Source organism: Dendrobates tinctorius, unplaced genomic scaffold, assembly GCF_039654945.1.
Source record: "Dendrobates tinctorius isolate UK_male_01 unplaced genomic scaffold, ASM3965494v1 ptg000005l, whole genome shotgun sequence".
In the NCBI taxonomy this organism is placed as follows: domain Eukaryota; kingdom Metazoa; phylum Chordata; class Amphibia; order Anura; family Dendrobatidae; genus Dendrobates; species Dendrobates tinctorius.
In genome coordinates, this window is record NW_027361673.1 from 18162447 (window position 1) to 18184864 (window position 22418).

At 46.4% G+C, this 22418-nt stretch overlaps 1 protein-coding gene across 4 annotated transcripts in view; it reads right to left on the bottom strand.

Moving 5' to 3' along the window:
- The window catches only part of AZI2 (5-azacytidine induced 2), a 100848-nt gene that overhangs the window by 7547 nt on the left and 70883 nt on the right, over positions 1–22418 (bottom strand). For all 4 annotated transcript variants that reach the window (XM_073568583.1, XM_073568571.1, XM_073568577.1 and 1 more), the window contains 2 exons: positions 14469–14611; positions 5960–6021 (listed from right to left, as the gene is read on the bottom strand). In XM_073568583.1, the coding sequence (XP_073424684.1) occupies positions 5960–6021; positions 14469–14611 (205 nt within the window). The remainder of the gene's footprint in view (positions 1–5959; positions 6022–14468; positions 14612–22418) is intronic.

Below are 22418 nucleotides of genomic sequence, written 5' to 3' on the forward strand. Positions count from 1 at the left end.
ACACATTTCAGATATGACTCATTTTTTCCTTCCTGGTTTTAGGATGGATCCACATCCCGCGCATGTACAGCAAGTTTACTTTTTGCAACAACATTTACATTCAACAGAAAACCTACACGTGGAACTTAATATGGTAATCAGAAGTTTGAAAGTTCTCATATCCAAAGAACAAGGGATAAGTTCCCGATCACTGGGGGTCCTACTGCCAGGACCCTTACTGATCCTGAGAACTAGGCATGATTATAGTTCTGGGGGATCATGCAAACAGCTGCTCTATTCATTCTTAATGGGACAGATAGAAGTAACCAACTGCAGTGATCGGCTGGATTTTGGCATTCTGGTAAGATTGAATGAATGAATGACCACTACTCCATTCATTCTGGCTACAAGCCACTTTAAAGGGTATTTTTTATCAGCAAATTACCCATTGTTTACAAAATATTTGTTGGCAATGGTTCCCCTCTCTCATATGATCTGTATTAAACATTAGATAAATTTTAGCCTCTAACTTCCTGTCCTTTCAAGAAATTGTCATGTACATTAGCAGCAATCGACTTATTTCTGATCACACCTTTTGTATTGAAACATCTAATGAGCATGTGCAAAAGTCATTGTGATAGGAGAGGAGCAGGGTCAGCGGTGACATCACCTATTGGGATCTGCTGTGTATGGAGGTGTTGTCTGCCATTATCATCAGGCCTGTGATAAGGACACTGCTGTAATCTCTTCCTATGGCCAGGGTCACACTTGCAATAAACTCGCACGAGTCTGGCATCTCAACACACGGCACTGCCGTCAGAACTCGGAAGTGGAGTGTGTGAGTGCATGTATTTCTATACAGCTGAGCTCTCCGGTCCAAGTGCCGGCGGCAGTGCCGGGTATTGAGACGCCAGACTCGTGCAAGTTTCTCGCAAGTGTGAACCCGGCCTAAAAGGATGAGAAGTATTAAGCTATCAATCCAAAACACCCTTTGTGGTAAGTGCGAAGACAGCAAGATTTGTACCCATTTTTAATATGGAATTTTAAACAGCGTTGCCAAAAGGTTTTTGAAAAATATTTTTAACAAAAAAAACTTGATTTAAAAATAGGTCATTTTCTGATTATACCTTTAAATATAAGCTACAAAACTGATGCATCATCTTGTACCTAGTGCAGGGCTGGGGGGGGCAATGCATGACAAAAGCATTCAAAAGGAGGTCCCACTCTGCCCCTTAAGGTCCTGCACTAGGCATTACACGGTGTATCATGTTGGCATGCAGTATACCTTTAACTCCTTCACGACCAGTGACACAGCGTATGCGTCATGAAAGTCGGTGCCATTCCGACCAATGACGCATACCCTGTGTCATGACTTCAAAGCCCCCCTGCGGGTCGGGTGACCTAGGTCACGGAAAGGTCACCCGACCCGCAGATACAGGGGGCTTTGTACTTTCACCACGGGAGCGTGGCTTCGCCCCCACGTGGCTACGATCGCTGATTGGCTGTTAAAAGTGAAACAGCCAATCAGAGCGATAGTAATATTTCATCAATGAAAATTGATGAAATATTACAATCCAGCCATGGCCGACGCTGCTGTAGCATCGGACATGGCTGGTGACACCGATCCGACCCCCCCCCACCGGTTAACAGGGGCGATCTGCCCCCCGCCACTGAATGACAGCGGCGATGTGCCGCCGCTGTCATCAGCTGCCCCCTCCCGCCTTCCCTCCGCCTTCCGATCGCTCCCCTCCCACCCCCCGGTACTCACCGAGTGCCGCTATGGCTCCTGGTGTCCCGCGGTCCCGGACCATGGGCGCCGACATATTGGAAAATGGCGGGCCTGCTGCAATTTCCTTTCATTCATTTTGATCACTGTGATAAACTCTCACAGTGATCAAAATAGAATGAAAAGTAAATAAACCCCCCCGATTATCACCCCCATAGGCAGGAACAACTAATAAAATGAAGAAATTATTTTTATTTTTCCATTAGGGTTATGGTTGGGATTGGGGTTAGGGATGTGTTGGGGTTAGGGATGTGTTGGGGTTATGGTTGGGATTGGGGTTATGGTTGGGATTGGGGTTATGGTTGGGATTGGGGTTAGGGATGTGTTGGGGTTAGGGATGTGTTGGGGTTAGGGATGTGTTGGGGTTAGGGATGTGTTGGGGTTAGCGTTGAAGTTAGAATTGAGGGGTTTCCACTGTTTAGGCACATCACGGGGGTCTCCAAACGCGACATGGTGCAACCATTGATTCCAGCCAATTTTGCGTTCAAAAAGTCAAACGGTGCTCCCTCCCTTACAAGCCCCGACGTGTCCCAAACAGTGGTTCACCCCAACATATGGGGTATCAGCGTACTCAGGAAAAATTGCACAACAACTTTGGGGGTCTAATTTCTCCTGGTACCCTTGGGAAAATAAAAAATTGGGGGCTAAAATATTTTTGTGGAAATTTTTTTATTTTTTTTATTTTCACATCTCTGCATTATAAACTTCTGTGAAGCGCCTGGGGGTTCAAAGTGCTCACCAGGCATCTAGATAAGTTCCTTGGGGGGTCTAGTTTCCAAAATGGGGTCACTTGTGGGGGGTTTCTATTGTTTAGGCACATCAGGGGCTCTGCAAACGTAACGATGACCGCAGACTATTCCATCAAAGTCTGCATTTCAAAATGTCACTACTTCCATTCCGAGCCCTTACGTGTGCCCAATCAATGGTTCCCCCCCATATATGGGGCACCAGCGTACTCAGGACAAACTGTACAACAAGTTTTGGGGTCCAATTTATCCTGGTACCCTTGTGAAAAAAAATTGCTGGCTAAAAATCATTTTTTTTTTAGGAAAAAAAATTATTTTTTATTTTCACGGCTCTGCGTTATAAACTTCTGTAAAGCACTTGGGGGTTCAAGGTGCTCACCACACATCTAGATAAGTTCCTTGGGGGGGGTCTAGTTTCCAAAATGGGGTCACTTGTGGGGGGTTCCACAGTTTAGGTACATCAGGGGCTCTGCAAATGTAACATGACACCCGCAGACCATTCCATCAAAGTCAGCATTTCATAATATCACTACTTCCTTTCAGAGACCCGACGTGTACCCAAACAGTGGTCCCCCCCACATATGGGGTACCAGCGTACTCAGGACAAACTGGACAACAACTTTTGTGGTCCAATTTCTCCTGTTAGCCTTGTGAAAATTAAAAATAGCGTGCTAAAAAAATCATTTTTGAGGAAAAAAATTATGTTTTATTTTCACTGCTCTGTTATAAACTTTTGTGAAGCACTTGGGGGTTCAAAATGCTCACCAGGCATCTAGACAAGTTCCATAAGGGGTCTAGTTTCCAAAATGGGGTCATTTGTGGGGGAGCTCCAATGTTTAGGTGAACAGGGGCTCTCCAAACGAGACATGGTGTCCGATAACGATTGGAGCTAATTTTCCATTCAAAAAGTCAAATGGTGCTCCTTCCCTTCCGGACCCTGCCGTACGCCCAAACAGTGGTTTATGACCACATATAAGGTATCGGTGTACTCAGGAGAAATTGCCCAACAAAGTTTAGGATCCATTTTATCCTGTTGCCCATGTGAAAATGAAAAAACTGAGGCTAAAAGAAAATTTGCGTGAAAAAAAAGTACTTTTTTTTTTACAGATCAATTTGTGAAGCACCTGGGGGTTCAAAGTGATCATTATGCATCTAGATAAATTCCTTGGGGGGTCTATTTTCCAAAATGGGGTCACTTGTGGGGGAGCGCCAATGTTTAGGCACACAGGGGCTCTCCAAAAGCGACATGGCAAACGCTAAATATTCCAGCATATTTTCCATTCAAAAAGTCAAATGGCGCTCCTTCCCTTCTGAGCCCTGCCGTGCGCCCAAACAGTGGTTTATGACCACATATGAGGTATCGGTGTACTCAGGAGAAATTGCCCAACAAATTTTAGGATCCATTTAATCCTGTTGCCCATGTGAAAATGAAAAAAAAATGATGCTAAAAGAAAATTTTTGTTGGAAAAATTAAAATGTCCGTTGCTTTAGTTCCTGTGAAACACCTGAAGGGTTAATAATCTTCTTGAATGTAGTTTTGAGTAGCTTGAGGGGGTGCGCAGTTTTTAGAATAGTGTCACTTTTAGGTATTTTCTGCCATATAGACCCCTCAAAGTGACTTCACATGTGAGGTGGTCCCTAAAAAAAAATGGTTTTGTAAATTTTGTTGTAAAAATGAGAAATCGCTGGTCAACTTTTAACACTTATAACTTCCTAACAAAAAAATATTTTGTTTCCAAAATTGTGCTGATGTAAAGTAGACATGTGGGAAATGTTGTTTAGTAACTATTTTGTGTCACAGTTTAACAGAATAAAAATTCAAAATTTGAAAATTGCGAAATTTTCAAAATTTTTGCCAAATTTCTGATTTTTTCACAAATAAACGCAAAACTTATCGACCTAAATTTACCACTAACATGAAGCCCAATATGTCACGAAAAAATCTCAGAATCGCTAGGATCCGTTGAAGCGTTCCTGAGTTATTACCTCATAAAGGGACACTGGTCAGAATTGCAAAAAATGGCCTGGTCGTTAAGGTCAAAATCGGCTTGGTCATGAAGGGGTTAACTTCAGCCTTTATTAGCTCTACAAAGCTACAACATACAATAATCAGAAGTCATCCATGCACAGATCACTTAAAAGAAAGTTATGCGGATATTATGGAGAACAGGACAAAAGCCAGTATAGGTAAATGTACTGTTATTTCACCAATGCTATTGTAGCTGTGTGCTGTGAAATAGATGGCAACTAATATAACAGGAAAGGACCGCTGACACCTTTACACTGTGCAGCTACTGTACGTATGTGTAATACGACCACAAAACCGAACGTGGCACATCTTGAGCATTCAGGGCTGATTATTAGCAGAGTCAATGTCAGCTAAATGTTTTCCACAAACAAATGTTTTTTTTTAAATGGCCCCGGCCTACACCGAGCAATGGAGGAAAATGTAAAATAACAGACAGCAGCAATAATTTCTCCTCCACTGAGAAGGAATCGCAAAAGTAAAACTTGCAAGTTTATGAAAGGTACCATGTGAATAGTCGATATTTGGACAAATGGCCCCAAACTAATTTTTAAAGAAGCGGACACAACCTCGCTTCTACAAGGTAAGAGGTGGTGCAGCACATTTGTGCACAACAGTAACTTAATAAATACTTTAAGGGGGTTGTTCACTACTCAGACAGAACCTTCTTAAGTACTACATTACTCCTTAGAAAATAAAATGCCCTATACGAGTGACATGGTTATGCGACGGGTGCTACTGGGCAGCGGCAGGCTCACATTCTCCGGATGATCCTCGGATGGAGGGAGGTGCAGCACATTGGTGGCTGATTGGCGGCAGTGCTCAAGTGGTATTACAATGCCGTGTGCAAAGGTAAGAAAGGAGCTTTAGTGGACAAAAACTTTACAACAGATTTATGATCAGAACGTGCAATGCTTATTAGAGGACAATGACTTAAACATTAAGTATGATCTAAGGGATCATACTCACATGCGAGAAACTTGGATGAGTCTCGCACGTCAATACCCGGCACTGCTGCCGGCACTCGGATCGGAGCGTTCAGCTGCATGTATTCCTATGCAGCCGCACGCTCCGATCCGAGTGCCGGATATTAACATGCAAGACTCGTCCGAGTTTCTCGCATGCGAATAGGAGCTCTAAGGCATAAGGAAAGCTTCCATTCTGCTTCCTCACAAACGAAACGATTGCTGCCCCTGATGAAAAGGAAGAGAGACGGAGAAGCAAGCCCCATGGACACAGCACGTCATCACTAAACGGCAAACTAGCCCGAGCTTATACAAACCTCACAATGATGTTGTGCCTTCTGGAATAATGCCCAGTTGCAATTTTTTTTAAAACATTTAGAAGTACAGAGAATGAAAATGAAATTCTGAGCGAATCAGAAGACATATATATATAAAAAAAACAAAAACAAACACTTACCTGTCATCGCTGCTATTTTGAGAATTTTCCTTGCACGACGCCCTTCTATCCTCAGCAGAATTCTGCAATACAATTGGAAGGTACATTATACATAAAGCAGATATGGTGCTGTAACCCAGGAACTTCAACGGAGAAAAAGGAATTACACAAAAAGATAAAATAAGAGGGAGTGTAGGAACTGTAAAGTTGGCCATTACACATAGTGTACCCCATGTTGCCTAGGCTGCCGGCCACCTCTACAGTGGCTGCTTGCTATAGAGCTTGCTAATGCTGCTCTGAAGCTGGTCAATCTCTGCAATTATAAAATGTTGCTGGCAGAGACACGTTTGCCTCTGCAATATCGGATAGCCTGCAATATGCTGCCCGAATCTGTCAATCTTCAAGAACACAAAAGGCTGTTTAGTGACGTTCACCGGTACTGCAGAGCAGCTCCTAACTTAGTGACTCGGCACCAATGTGTAGTACCCGGCAGCTGCGCTGCTCCATGCACGGTGTTCAACTAGCTGCTGTTGGAGCGGGTAAAGGCTGATGGGCGTGGGTGCCGAATTTTGGGCTCCTGTCTTCCTGAAATTAAAGATGAGTCATTATGCATGAAATAAATGTAGGGGGTCAAGTGGCTGTCTTGGCAACCATTTTGCTTTCTAACATGCAGCAGTGTGTCTCAACACCCAATGTAGGCCCTTTAAGGCCCCGTCACACACAGCGATATCGCCAACGAGACTGCTGATTGTGACGCCACAGCGATCTCGCCAGCTATCGCTGTGTGTGACACACATCAGCGACCGCCCCCCCCCCCCCCCTTCTGCCGGGCATCTCTGATCGCGCTTCAACGTCCTGGGCCGTTTTTTGATCGTTGGTCTCCCGCTGGCCAGCATGCATCGCTGCGTGTGGCAGCGAGAGACCAGCGATCAGTGACGATGGACGCTGGTTTCCAATGTAAACAGCGGGTATCTAAGAGCTGCGCGGGGCTCTTGGTTACCCGCTGTTTACCTTGGAAACCAGCTTGCTCGCTGGTCCTGATCGCTGGAGGGGCTGTCTATGAAAGCTCACCAGCTAGCAACCTAACTATGTCCTAGCGATCCCATCCATGTCGGATCGTTGGTGAGATCGCTGGAACATCGTTATGTGTAACGGGGCCTTTAAAAGACCTGCTAAATAATCTTGCCTAGAGAAAGTGGCGATCAGATTACGCACACAATGGGATCAGACAGCCGACTGAAGACACCGGCACCCACAGTCATACAGAACATGTGCCATTTCCAACTTCACTCCATGGTATTCAAACTTTTAAAATGATAAAGAAACTGCATTTTTACCGAAGATCATCAGAAGGCAATAAGAAATCGAGATTGATGCCTTCTACAGTCTGGCTGAGGACAGTTGGCACGGTGTGGTTTTCGATCATTTGCCCCTACTAGGATTCCAGCAGGATGCTGCATATACAACATATATAGGGGCTAGAGTTGGTGCAAATCGATTTGCAGGATCCAGTCCATTGGCCGTGTCTAATCTGTGGCCACTGGATGAGAGCCTCGAGAGCCGTCTCTTACCTGATGGCATCTGCAGCTCGTTTGATCAGCAGGTCGGGCACAACATCCTTGTTACAGCATGATGCACGTGATGCAATGCCAGGCGAGGCAATGGGATGTTGGGAGGAGGCCCTCAGGGCTCCCATACAGCGGTCATGGATTACTGACAGTGATTTTACACCAACTACGGTAAATCGATTCAGACCAGCCCTAGTGAGGGCCTCACCTCTTTCCTGATAGCACGCTGCAATGTCCATTAATGAAGCAATTTCTGAGTGAAATACCAGCATTGAGACTTGGTGCCATGTAACAAGGTAAGCAATGTCGAGATGTTGAGCTCATCCGGACTCGATCCAGACAAGGCAAGTATTACAACATAATGCAGTACACATTATGGGTTTTCAGTCCATACTGAACGCTGTGTATTACCCACAACCACCAGCGAGCAGACTGTACTAAGAGCTACAAGAGTGGTTAGATGCCTTTAACAACTAGATTGTTTTACATTTATATACTCAAACAAGGAAAACATCGCTCTTAAAGCACAAGCAGTAAGTTAAAAAGTACGGAGGTGGCTAAATCCCTGTCCATTATGTGCAATTTTACAGAAACGTGGCAGAGCCATAAGCATGTTTTATATCAATGAATCTGCTGCCATCTAGTGGGCACAGCACATTAAAGCATTTATCAGACGACTGACAATGTACAAAGGAAAGCTGTGGAAAATGTCAACTTTGTTTTAGAGCTTACTGTTGATAGCCTAAAAAAAAAATAAATAAATAAAACAAACAAGCTCCATCTCGTGGGATTACCAGACCCGGTATCAGAGGAGAGAGTTTCCAGATTCTGATCCTAATAACCTTCTAGGACAGTTTTCTGTCAGTGTAACAAGGCGACTGCCATTTTCAGGGTGGCACATGTTAAGGAGCTGAAACTCCTAAATCCTTCATCCAATTTTAATGTGGATACCCTCAAATGAAAGCTGAAAGTCTGAACTTCAACTGCATATGAATTGTTTTGTTTAAAATTCATTGTGGTAATGTCTAGAACCAAAATTAGAAAAAAATTGTTGTCTGTCCAAATATATATGGACCTAACTATATTAGGCTACTTTCACCCTTGCTTTTTTTGCGGAGCGTTTTTTGCGCACACAAACACATGAAAAAAACCGCATCATGCGTTTGTGTGCGTTTTTTTGCGTGTTTTGGTTCTTTTTTTACGCATACGTGCGCATTACAATGCAAGCGTATGCGCACCCATAGACTATAATGGGTGTTTTGCTTTAAAAAAAACGCATTGCGTGCGCATGCGTTTTTTTGGGGCAAGTCAGACGCACAAAAAATGCAACAGGATGCATTTTGTGTGCCCGAGCGCACACTACAAAAAACGTATCCTTGTGGAAGGTGAGACACGGTGCTCGGCAGGACAAGGCCGCCAACTCAAAGACTCAACTTCCATTAGGCATGGCTACCAAAAAGACTACCTTCCGGGAAAGGTACGACAAAGGAACCTCCTGAAGTGGTTCGAAAGGAGCTTCCTGCACAACACTCAGGACCAGATTAAGGTCCCAGGTGTCCAGGGGCGCCCTATAGGGAGATACCAAGTGGGAGACTCCCTGCATGAAAGTCCTCACCTGCATATTGGTAGCAATTCTTCGCTGGAACAGGATGGACAACGCCGATATCTGTCTCCTAAGGGAGCTCGGGGCCAAACCTGAGTCTAGGCCTGACTGAAGAAAGGCTAGGATATTGGGAATTGAAAATGTCAGTGGAGAAAAACCACGGTCTCGACACCAAGTGAAGAAGACCTTCCAGGTATGGTGGTAAATTCTCGCCGAGGGAGCCCTCCAGGCGCTAATCATTGTAGCTACCACATTGCGGCTGAATCCAGACTGGGTCAGAATCCAAGATTCAACGGCCATGCCGTCAAACACAGGGCCCCAGAGTTCGGGTGGAAGATCGGGCCCTGGGACAGTAGATCTGGGCGCTCTGGCAGTCGCCAAGGGATGTCGGCGAGCAGCTGCACTAGATATGCGTACCATGCTCGGCGGGGCCAGTCTGGAGCCAGCAGAATCGCTGGAACCCCTTCTGTTTTGATCTTCTTGATGACCCTCGGGAGCAATGGCAGCGGGAAAAACAAGTATGGAAGGCGAAACTGGTTCCATGGCAGAACCAACGCATCCACTGCGATCGCTCGCGGGTCCCGAGCGACGAACATGGGCACCTTGGCGTTCACCCTGGAGGCCATCAGATCCACATACGGTGTTCCCCACCGTTGGCAAATCAGTTGGAAGACCTCAGGGTGCAGAGAACATTCCCCCGACGCGACACCTTGACGGCTGAGGAAGTCCGCCGCCCAATTTTCGACGCCTGGGATATGGACCGCCGATATTACCGAATGGTTCCTCTCGGCCCAGCGAAGCACGTGTCCTACCTCGCGCATGGTTGCTCTGCTGCGTTTGCCCCTTGATGATTTACGAAAGCCACCGCCGTGGCGCTGTCCGACTGAATTCGGACAGAACGTCCTGCTAGAAGTTGCTGAAAATGTTGCAGTGCCAGCCGGACTGCTCGTACGTATTTCAAACAAGTTGATTGGGAGGCGTGCCTCCTGGGGCGACCATCGTCCCTGGGTGGTGTGGTGGTGAAAAACTACTCCCCAGCCGAGGAGGCTGGCGTCGGTTGTGACCACTAGCCAGTGATCTGGGGGAAAGGGTTTCCCCTGCAGGACGGAGGACCTGCTCGTCCACCACTCCAGTGACTGTCTGACCTGCGAGGATAGCTGGCACTGATGATCGAGTGTGAACGGGTTCTTGTCCCAGGCTGACAAGAGGGCGTGCTGTAAGGGGCGAAGATGAAATTGGGCAAACGGAATCGCTTCCATTGCTGCCACCATCTTCCCTAGCACTCTCATCCCAAACCAAATGGTGTGCGGGACTGGCTGCAAAAGCTTCTGGACTCCTTTCCGGAGCGCTAGAGCCTTGTCCTGAGGGAGAATTACCAACCCTCGGGAGGTATCGAAAATCATCCCTAAAAAAGAAATCCTCTGACCTGGGACAAGGGATGATTTTTTCCCGTTGACCAACCACCCGAAGCAGGAGAGGGTATCCAGCGTGATGTTGACATTCTCCTCGCATGCCCGAAACAAGGGGCCCTTCACCAAGAGGTCATCTAAGTATGGTAAGACGACTATGCCTCGAGAGTGTAAGACGGCCATCACGACTGCCATCACCTTTGTGAACACTCTGGGAGCGGTGGCGAGCCCGAAGGGCAGTGCTGCAAACTGGAAATGTCGGCCATTGATGGCGAACCGCAGAAACTTTTGATGCAAAGGAAAAATGGGGACGTGCAGGTAGGCATCCTGGATGTCGATCGAGGCCAAGTATTCCCCTTGGCCCATGGCCGCTATAACTGAACGGAGAGATTCCATTCGGAAATGCTTGATCCTGATGAACTTGTTCAGGTGTTCAGGAGCTTCAGGTCCAAAACCGGCCTGACTGTCCCGTCCCTTTTTGGGGACCGCGAACAGATTGGAATAAAAACCCTGCCCTTTCTCGTGCTCTGGTACGGGAACAATGACACCGTTGCGCTGGAGTGAGTCGATGGCCCCTAGCAACGCCCTTGCCCGGGGTTCCACCTTGGGAAGCCGAGACAGAAAAAATCGTTTTGGGGGAAACTTGAAAAACTCTATCTTGTATCCTGCAGACATCAGTTCCGCCACCCATGAGTCGCGTGCTATCGTGATCCAGACCTGGCGAAAGCAGAGCAGTTCTCTGAGTCATTTGGCTGACTGTTTCAGGACCCTGGCTCCCCTTGTCCTGAGCTGGCGAGCACGCATTCTCCCCAATGGGTTGGCTCTATATGAGACCTGTCGCTCCCTATCCTGGTTGGAGCGATCTGGAGCGGCAGAGCTGGCTGCTGCCGTCCACCCGGGGTTGCGAAAGGCCCGAAACCGTGCCCGAGCTTGGCGAAACGGCTGCTTGGCCCTTTGTTGCGGGAGGAAGCTGCTTTTTCCCCCCCGTAGCATCAGAAATGAGATGGTCTAATTTCTCCCCGAACAGGCGGCCACCCTGATAAGGCAGGGAAGTTAACGACTTCTTGGAAATAGAATCGGCCCGCCATGTCCTTAACCATAGGGCCCTCCTAATGGCTACCGCATTCACGGCCGCGAGTGCTGCACAATTGGCCGCATCCAAGGAAGCATTGATTAAGTAGTCACCAGCCATAGCGGTTTGACTCGCGATCTCCGATACCTCTGAAGGCAGGTCTCAATCCTGCAAGACCCTGTTCAATGACTGACCATGACATCATAGCCTTGGCTACCCACGTTGCCGCAAAGGAGGGAGAGAGTGCTGATCCTGATGCTTCAAAAACTGAGCGAGCCACTCTCTGAGCCGATCAGTGGGGTCTTTGATAGAGGAACCACTCGGTACAGATAACACGGATTTCGAGGCCAAGCGGGACACTGGTGGATGCACTACTGGGGACTCCGCCCATTTTTTAAAAAGCTCCGGCACAAACGGATATCTCGATTCTATCGTCTTCTGGCCCGAGAAACGCCCATCTGGCCGTTCTCTGTGACGCTGCACTATATCCTCAAACGCTGTGTGAGAGCCAAACACCCTATGTGGTCGCTTAGTCCGCTTGAAGGATACCTTATGGTCTGAGGCCAAGGTGACATCATCCTCAATCTCCAGAGTCTGATTAACAGCATGGACGAGGCTGTCAATTGTTTCCCGACACCCCGGGGTATCTAGGTCCAGTGGCTCGTCTGAGTTATCATCTGAACTCTGCTCGCTCCCGACAACTGGTGAAGGGGAGCGTGATGCCGAACTCACGGATGCCAAGGCAACGGATGGGCCGGGAGACGCTCTGTGGGTTCGCTTTCTTTACGCCTGCCTGGAATGAGAGCGGCCCCTGCAGGCCGGAGGCTCTTGTGAGGTGGAGGAACCCTCCCAGATCAGAGAGACACTATCCTTGCCCCTATCCGGGGCGTGAAGAGACTCGATCGCCTTTGTAAGTGATGCCATAGACTGTGATAGCGATAAGGCCCATTCCGGAGGATTAAGATCCCTGGCCTCAGTCGCAGGGGAGGGCTTCTGGGCGCGTTCAGAATCACAGGCTTCGCATAGTTTATTGCTCTGTGCCCGCAGAAATGAGGCCCTACAGGCGATGCATGCAACGTACAGTTATGTGTGCGTATTCCCTTTTCCAGCCATATTGAACCGCCTGGCCTCCACGCCTGCTAGGGGTTGGGGGGAGGAGGGAGCACCTTTGCGTTCGTGGCCTGCCCCCTTCGGGACCGCACTTACCCAGTTCTGTGCCCCCCACATGTCCTCTGCTGCTGCACAGTCCAGCTGCGGGCGGCCCGCCCGTTATTTCATGTCGCAGCCTAGCCCGAGGCGAAGCCGGGGCCTCAATTTATCCGGCGTCCGCCCCGGCTGCGGAGGGCGGGCCGCCGGAACTGACGTCGCGCCGGGACTTCCAGCCGCGGCCTACCACTAGCCGAAGCCACGGGCTGGATTTGTGACATCAGCCCGCGACGGGGGTGGCGCGCCGGGCGCCGCATCCCAAGGCCGGGGCTGGCATTTTACCCAGGCACGGCGTCTGCTCTGCCGCCACTGCTGCAGCCACGTTACTGTGCTGTGGGAGGGGGGAGGCCGGGGAAGGGAGGGGAGGGGGGTCTATACCGGGACTTCTGCATGCACCTCCTGTTCTGCCTGAAGATAAGGGCTCCGGCCCTCTGGACGCCGCAGGGCCCTCCCTGGCCATCTTCCTGATGCCGTCTGCCTTCTTCCGATCACGTACAGGGGGGGAAAATGGGTGGAAAATCCGGGACGGTGCAGGAACTCTGGCTCCGTCCTCCTTCCAGGGGTGAGGAGAGGGACCGTCCGCCACCTTGCAGCACCGCCGTCTAGCGTTGGTGGAGCAGTGGGGGCTGCACGGACTAGTCTTGTGCCTCTGTACAAGCCCATGGTTTCTATACCTAGGGGTGGACAGGGCTAAGTCCGGCATTATGTCCCACGTCGCGGGAGAGGATACGTGGAGGGACACTCGCACGTGCTCGCCCGTTGATGGTTTGGGGAAATCGAACCCTTTCAATAGGATCCGTTGCCCCTGTCTAATCTTCATAGCCAAAGAGGGGGGAAAAAAAAATGGCCCAGATATGTCCCACGGTGCGGGAAAGGATACATGGAGACGATACTCAACACGTGCTCGTCCGTTGTTGGTTTGGGGCGATCGGCCCCTTTCAATAGGGTCCGTCGCCCCTGTCTCATCTTCATGGAAAAAGAGAGAAAGAAAGAAAAAGAAAAAAAAAAAAAAAAGTCTGGAGAAACCCAGACATGTGTGCCTCCAAAGACACTAAGCATAAAACTGGTTTCCGCCCGTAATCGGGGCGAGGGTGTATGCGGTGGAGGAGGAGCTAACCTTGTGTTGTTTACTTAGTGACAGCCTCCAGATGGCGGTAGCATACACCCACAGTACCTGTGTCCCCCAATGAGACGAAGGAGAAAACAATATATGTAAATGTTTGCCTCTCAATCAGGAGCTCTGCTATAGATCCATTTCAATAGGCATGATGTAATGACTTATATGCACTTATACTTCCCAGTTTAACTATGTGTATGCGACATGGAGCAATGGCAGCAACAATTATTAAAAAGAATTAATGTACACATTGTAATGTTGACTACTCATATATACAGCTGAACTTGTATACAATTGGAGTGTCCCTTTAAACAGCAAGGCTCCCACCAGAGGGATACGGGTCATATACTGAACGCAATTCTAACATAGTATGAGGTAAACGCCATTTAGTGGCAGCTGCAAAGAGACAGAACTGTACAACCCTGAATGCAAGATTTACCAAAACTAATTGTTACGAGCGATTACTCTGTATGGAGCAGATACCTGGAGCAATGAACACTGAAGCTTTGAAGTTTGTGAAGCTTTCACTGCACAGTTTTCAGTATGGACAATTACCTTTGTCCTTTCAAGTTCCGCTCGGAGACGTCCACATTCTTCCTGAAGCAATTTCACTTCTTGCTCCAGTGACCGGATTTTCAGCTCACTGTTCAGCTTTTCAATCTCCCAGTCAGTAATACTGGTGCTTAAGCTTTTCATCACTACAGAAAAGAAAAATGTTAATTCATCCAGAAGGAGCCATTGTACTGAGCAGAGACCCCTTTTATTAGGAAAATTACTGTACTGCCCATAACTCTCCGGTTGTACCATCTCAGGCTATATAAGCAGCCTAGTAGTAAAGAGCCTGCACCACAAGGATCCACAAGGCCACGGCACTGTGGGGTGTCGCCTAGGTACAAATAATAGCAGTAATAGTGCAAACATTTCACCACACTATATGTTTCTGTGTGCACTGAGACCTGATAGGTGAGCCTCCATTTACACATCACGGATCAATATTGAGGATTCATGACAGGTAGAACAGATCTTGATCCATCACGGATGTAGATAAACACTGGCATAACATTGCTGGGTATAAATGGTTAAGAGATTTTAATATATATATATATATATATATATATATATATATATATATATATACATACATATACATACACATACACACCGCTCTGGCAAAAATGAAGAGACCACTGCAAAATTTTCAGTTTTTCTGATTTTTCTATTTATAGGTATATTTTTGAGTAAAATGTAAATTGCTCTTTCTATAAACTACTGACAACGTCTCGAAATTTCCAAGCAATACATTTTTTATTTATTTTCAGAAAATGAGAAATGGTCAAAATAACAAAATGCAGTGCTTGCAGACCTCAAATAATGCTAAGAAAACAAAGTTCATAATCATTTAGAAACAACAATACTAATGAATTAACTCAGGAAGAGTTCAGAAATCAATATTTTGTGGAATAACTACAATTTTTAATCACAGCTTTCATGCGTCTTGGCATGCTTTCCACCAGTCTTTCATACTGCTTTTGGGTGACCTTATGCCACTTCTGGTACAAAAATACCAGGAGTTCTTCTTTGTTTGATGGCTTGTGACAATCCATCTTCCTCTTGATTACATTCCAGAGGTTTTCAATGGTGTTCAGGTCTGGAGATTGGGCTGGTCATGACAGGGATTTGATGTGGTGGTCCTTCATCCACACATTGATTGTCCTAGTTGTGTGGCATGGCGCATAGTCCTGCTGGAAAAAACAATCCTAAGAATTGGGGAACATTGCCTGAGCAGACGGAATTGACCGTTTTCCAGGATAACCTTGTATGCAGCTTGATTCATATGTCCTTTGCAAAGATTAATCTGCCCAATTCCAGCCATTCTGAAGCATCTCAAGATCATCACAGATCTTCCGCAAAATTTCACATTGGGTGCAAGATACTGTGGTTTGTACGCCTCTCCAGGTTTCCTTCTAATCATTAGACGATCAGGTGTTGGGCAAAGTTGAAAATTAGACTCATCAGAGAAGATTACCTTACTCCAGTCCTCTATGGTCCAATCCTTATGGTCTTTGGCAAACTTCAGCCTGGCTCTCCTTTGCTTCTCACTGATGAAAAGCTTTTTTCTAGCTTTACATGACTTGAGCCCTGCCTCTAGGAGCCTGTTACGAACTGTTCTTGCTGTGTACTTCACGCCAGCTGCCATTTCTTTTGTAGGTCACTTAATGTCATCCTGCGGTTGCTGAGTGACATTCGAATAAGATGACGGTCATCCCGGTCAGTGGGGAGTCATTTCCGTCCTCTGCCGATCTTGTAGCTTTGTTGTCCCCAATGTCTGCTGCTTGACCTCGTTGTAATGGACTGCCAGAATTGAGCCCTTCTTTTCCTCACTCAAGACTTTTCTTTTCAACTCCTTTGGCATGGTTAAAAGTTATTTTTTTCATTCCTATTACTTTTGGGATATTACTAGCACTTGTTTTGCCATCCAGCTTGTCCTATCGCAAGAGGACTGTGAACCCCCACAGCAGGGTTTTTTTATACTTTCCTTCGTTAAATAAGATTTGGTTCAGGTTATCACCATCAGAAGGACATTAAGTAGAATGAGGTGTACTCTGGTTGGAATTCAACTGACACTGGAATGGTATGGCTGTGAGACATGTAGAGAAGCCGATTTTTATAAAACTGTGCAGTGGTCTCTTAATTTCTGCCAGAGCTGTATATTATATAGAGTTATTACAAACATAGTGATGTATTTCACATGTTAATTTCTGTTAATGTTGATTATTATGGCTTACAGCCAATGAAAACCCAAAAGTCATATCAGTAAATTAGAATACTTTATAACACCAGCTTGAAAAATGATTTTAAAATCTGAAATGTTGGCCTACAGAAATGTATGTTCAGTAAATGCACTCAATACTTGGTCGGGGCTCCTTTTGCATCAATTACTACATCAATGCGGCATGGCATGGAAGCGATCAGCCTGTGGCACTGCTGAGGTGTTATGGAAGCCCAGGTTGCTTTGATAGCATCCTTCAGCTCATGTGCATTGTTGGGTCTGGTGTCTCACATCTTGCTCTTGACAATACCCCCAGAGATTATATATATTATATATATATATATATATACACATACATACATACATACACACATATATACATATACATATATATACACACCACAAAATCAAAAAAAAAAATCCAAAAGGGAAGGGTTTGCATATGAGGAATTGAAAGGACATGGACGTCTGTGGGAGCATTTTTCCATTATAAGGGGTGCTTTAACTTAAAGGGAACCTGTCACCCCCCCAGGCGGTTTAAAGTAAAAGAGCCACCTTGTTCAGCACTAATGCTGCATTCTGTCAATGTGGCTCTTTTACTTAGCATCCCTTCCACCGCAAAATGATCGTTTTTAAAATTGGTCAAAAATACCTGAATTTTGACGTGGAGGCAGGTCTTTCCCCCTCTGACACAGACGCCTCGCATCCATCACTCATTTCTTTCTTCAGTATTTGGCGCCGCCTCCTCAGCTTCTTTTGAAATCGTGGCGCCTGCGCTGTACTATATCTTCTTGGCCATGCGCAGTTAGCGCTGCCCATGCTCTCACATCACATCCTGGCCTTCCTATCGTGCGACCAGAGATCCCGCCCCGCAGTCGCTTATGATTTATTCACACTGTGGGGCTGGGAATCTTGGGCATGCGCAGTGGTTCTCTGCGTCTGTCATGCCCAAGATTCCCAGCCCCGTAGTGTGAATAAATCATAAGCGACTGCGGGGCGGGATCTCTGGCAGCGCGATAGGAAGGCCAGGATGTGATATGAGAGAATGGGCAGTGCTAACTGCGCATGCTCAAGACGATATAGTACAGAGCAGGCGCCAGGATATCAAAAGAAGCTGAGGAGGCGGCGCCAAATACTGAAGAAAGAAATGATTGATGTACGCGAGGTGCCTGTGTCAGAGGGGGAAAGACCTGCCCCCCGGTCAAAATTCAGGTATTTTTGACCAATTTTAAAAACTATTAATTCTGCGGTGGAAGGGACGTTAAGTAAAAGAGCCACATTGACAGAATGCAGCATTAGTGCTGCACAAGGTGGCTGTTTTACTTAAAAACGCCGGGGGGGGGGGGTGACAGGTTCCCTTTAACAGATGGTACAGCACTTATCCATTTAAGTCAATCACAAAGTAGAGAGGGAGCGGTAATGTGCAGATGCGGCCACCTTTCCATTCAAACGGTGTGATTGTTGGCGCTCTCAGCAAACAGCAAGTTATCACCTGAGCTATGGATAAGTCATAGCTTTCCACATCGCAACAATCCCACTCAAACATTTTTTTATTGCACTGCTGGAGTGGTGCTTGAGGATTAAAAGAAGCCTGTCCAGTTTCATACACCCCTGCCACCGCATTCATTTTTTTCCAGCAAAAAATGACCTGCCGACAGCTGCAGCGCTTTATGGAGCGTGTCGGAGGTCACTTTTCAATACATCTATATGACAGCCTCATTCTGGCTCTTAGATTTGTATTGATCTCTTGTGATGTAACTTCTGGCTTCCAGCCAGTCAGAAGTTATGGGCACAACATGGTGCCGCGGAATGGAGCAGTGTTGGTAAAGCCACTAGAGAGTGTAGGAACAGGGGTGGGGGGCAGGATTATATTTAAAGCGCCACTCCAGGGTTGGAAAGAGAAAAAAAACCAAAAAAAAAAAAAAACACTGGCTTGGTGCTTACAAGTATTTCTCCTATCAATAGGTGCATTTTCAAGGTGTTTTCCAAGATACTATATAATTTATCCATAGATAAGCAATAGTATAAATTAAAGAATAAAACATTACTCAGATGTTAAGTCGCCTGCCGCCCCAGTGCTCCGTGAAAGTCCCTAACTACCTGGATTTAGCTGTCACCTGGATAGACTGGACATTGTCATTGCAGCCAAATACACAAAGCCTGTGTGTGAGCACTAGAGTGGTGAGTGATGTAACAATTGCTCCCTCTAACCAAATTTTCTAAGATCTTGTAAAACCTTTTTAATCCCCTATTTTGCTGTTAAATTCATTGTGAGAAAGTCCACCTATATTGTAGACTAGCTGAAGAGTCCGGCGATGCCCGGGCATAGTAACTAACTACGGTTAGTTATAACAAATTATGATTACTAGCTGAAAAGCCCAGCATTGCCTGGGCATATAGTAACCAACTGTGGTTAGTTATAACAAATTATAATGATTATATTGCACATAAAAACATTTCACATCATATATTCAACACTACAGATTTGCAACACAAATTAACTAAAAGATAACCCAAGTATTGATAGTATTTTATTTTCAACTCATTCAAGAGCCTTTTGATAAACAACATTTTTGGTTTTTGCTTTCGGTGCAAAGATGAACAGATTTTTGGCAGTTCCAGCTCTTGAACAGATCACATAAAGTTGACCATGAGAAAAGCATGGAGATTGCAAATCGATCCTATCTACTTTCAAGGACTGTCCCTGAGCATTGCTAATGGACATTGCAAATAGCAGTTGAACTGGAAACTGGAGGAGTTTAAAATCAAAAAACAAATCAGATGGAATGAGTGGAATTCTTGGAATGAAAATGTCCTCTCCTTTGGCACATCCTGTTTCTGAGTTGTGTATCTAACCCTATCCTGTGTGATAATGTCTGCTGATCTGTGTACCTAATCCTCTCCTGTGTGATACTTACTGCTGAGCAGTGTATCTAATCCTATCCTGTGTGCTACCGTCTGCTGAGCCGTGTATCTAACCCTATCCTGTGTGATACGGACTGCTGAGCTGTGTACCTAATCCTATCATGTGTGTTACTGACTGTTGAGCCGTGTATCTAATCCTGTGTGATACTGACTGCTGAGCCGTGTATGTAATCCTATTTCGTTTGAACTGGAAACTGGAGGCTTTTAAAATCAAAAAACAAATCAGATGGAATGAGTGGAATTCTTGGAATGAAAATGTCCTCTCCTTTGGCACATCCTGTTTCTGAGCTGTGTATCTAACCCTATCCTGTGTGATGTCTGCTGAGCTGTGTACCTAATCCTCTCCTGTGTGATTCTTTCTGCTGAGCTGTGTATCTAATCCCATCGTGTGTTACTGACTGCTCAGCCGTCTATCTAATACTATTCTGTGTGATACTGTGTGCCGAGCTGTGTATCTAATCCTATCCTGTGTGATACTGTGTGCCGAGCCATGCATCTAATCCTATCCTGTGTGATACTGACTGCTGAGCTGTGTATCTAATCCTATCCTGTGTGATACTGACTGCTGAGCCATGCATCTATTCCTATCCTGTGTGATACTGGACTCCCCCTGCAGTCTGTATCAGAGCGTGGTCTGTGTTGGCACAGCTTTACAGAAGGACGATAACACCATAGAAATGATAAGAATAATAGGCAAAATTGTTTGGTGAATTGGAACGCGCGGGGTTAAAATTTCGCACAACATAGCCTATGATGCTCTCGGGTCCAGACGTGTGACTGTGCAAAATTTTGTGGCTGTAGCTACGACGGTGCACATGCCAATCCCGGACATCAACACATACATACACACACTTTTTCCCCATTATGTACCTAGGGGCAAAATTGTTTGGCGACTTGGAACGCGCGGGGTTAAAACTTCACCTCACAGCATAGCCTATGACGCTCTTGGGGTCCAGACGTGTGACTGTGCAAAATTTTGTGGCTGTAGCTACGACGGTGCAATTGCCAATCCCGGACATCATACACACATACATACACACACACACATTGAGCTTTATATATTAGATATCTATATCTATCTAAAGCTGAGTGTAGAACCCCGCCCATTCCGCATAGCCACATTCACTATAATATCCCACATCATCCCATCAGCCAGAGCTACCGGACTACTACCCCTAATATCCCACATCATCACGTCAGCCTGGAGTCAGAACCAGAGCGCTGAGTGGAACAGTCCTAACTTCCATACTGGGGATCCCTTTATAGTGTATAGCCCCGCCCACTCCGCATAGCCACATTCACTCTAATATCCCACATCATCTCGTCAGCCAGAGCTACCGGACTACTATCCCTAATATCCCACATCGTCCCGTCAGCCAGAGCTACCGGACTACTATCCCTAATATCCCACATCATCCCGTCAGCCGTAGCCACCGGACTACTACCCCTAATATCCCACATCATCCCATCAGCCTGGCGTCAGAACCAGAGCGCTGAGTGGATTTTCCCTAACTTTCATACTGGGGATTCCCTTTAAGAGGGGCCTTGGGTCAGAACCAGAGCGCTGAGTGGATTTGCCCTGACTTGCATACCAATGATCCCTTTAAGAGACCCTGGGATCAGAATCAGAGCGCTGAGGGATTTTCCCTAACTTCCATGCAGGAGATCTCTTCAAGAGAGCCTGGGGTCAGTACCAGAGCATTTGAAGGTAATTGCCCTGACTTCCATACCGGGGATCCCTTTAAGAGGCCTGGGGTCAGAACCAAAGCGCTGGATGGATTTGCCCTGACTTCCATACCAATGATCCCTTTAAGAAAGTCCTGGGGTCAGTACCAGTGTGCTGAGTGGATTTGCCCTAACTTCCATACCAATGATCCCTTTAAGAGACTCTGGGGTCAGAACCATAGTGCTGAGTGGAACGGTCCTAACTTCCGTACCGGGGATCCCTTTAAGAGAGGCCTGGCATCAGAACCAGAGCGCTGAGTGGATTTGCCCTGACTTCCATATCAATGATCCCTTTAAGAGAAGCCTGGCGTCAGTATCAGAGCGATGAGGGATTTGCCCTAACCTCCATACTGGAGATCCCTTTAAGAGGGAAGATGTGCCTATGGGGTGGAGGATGTGTGATGGGGATATGGACACGGAAGGGGGAGATTCATTTCAGTTCCCGGGGACACTTGATTTCTCCCACCCTGTCAGTGTCTGCTGAGGTGTAGTCAAATGGGAAAACTTGCTCATAGCAACCAATCACAGCTCAGCTTCTTTTAAAAAGCTCTGGTGGAATGAAAGATGCTTTGTGATTGGTTGGTGATACACACATTCATTTTTATATATAGAGATATTCAGAAGTTAGAGTCAGTTCAAAGATGGGCAACTAGATTATTACAAGAGTTGGAAGGCCTATAATATGAAGAGAGGTTGAAAAAGTTGGGTTTATTTAGTTTAGAAAATTGACGCATCTGAGGAGATCTCATTTACATGTATAAATAGGTTTATGGTCAATACTAAAATACCAGGGGGCACTCACTATGGGCAGAAGAAAGGCGATTCTGGCAGCTAAATAGCTTCTTTGAACAGCTCTGGTGAAAAGGAAGAGGCTTCGTGATTGGTTGGTGATACACACACATTCATTTTTATATATAGAGATGTGGTAGAGGTGTGGAGTTGGCAAGCCAAACCACCGACTCCAACTCCTCAATTTCCCTGACTGACCACCACACCACAGCACAGCACTACTGACCATGTGCAGCACAGATTCATCTCCACAGCACTGCCTCACTATTGAGCATGTACATAAAGTGCAGCACAGA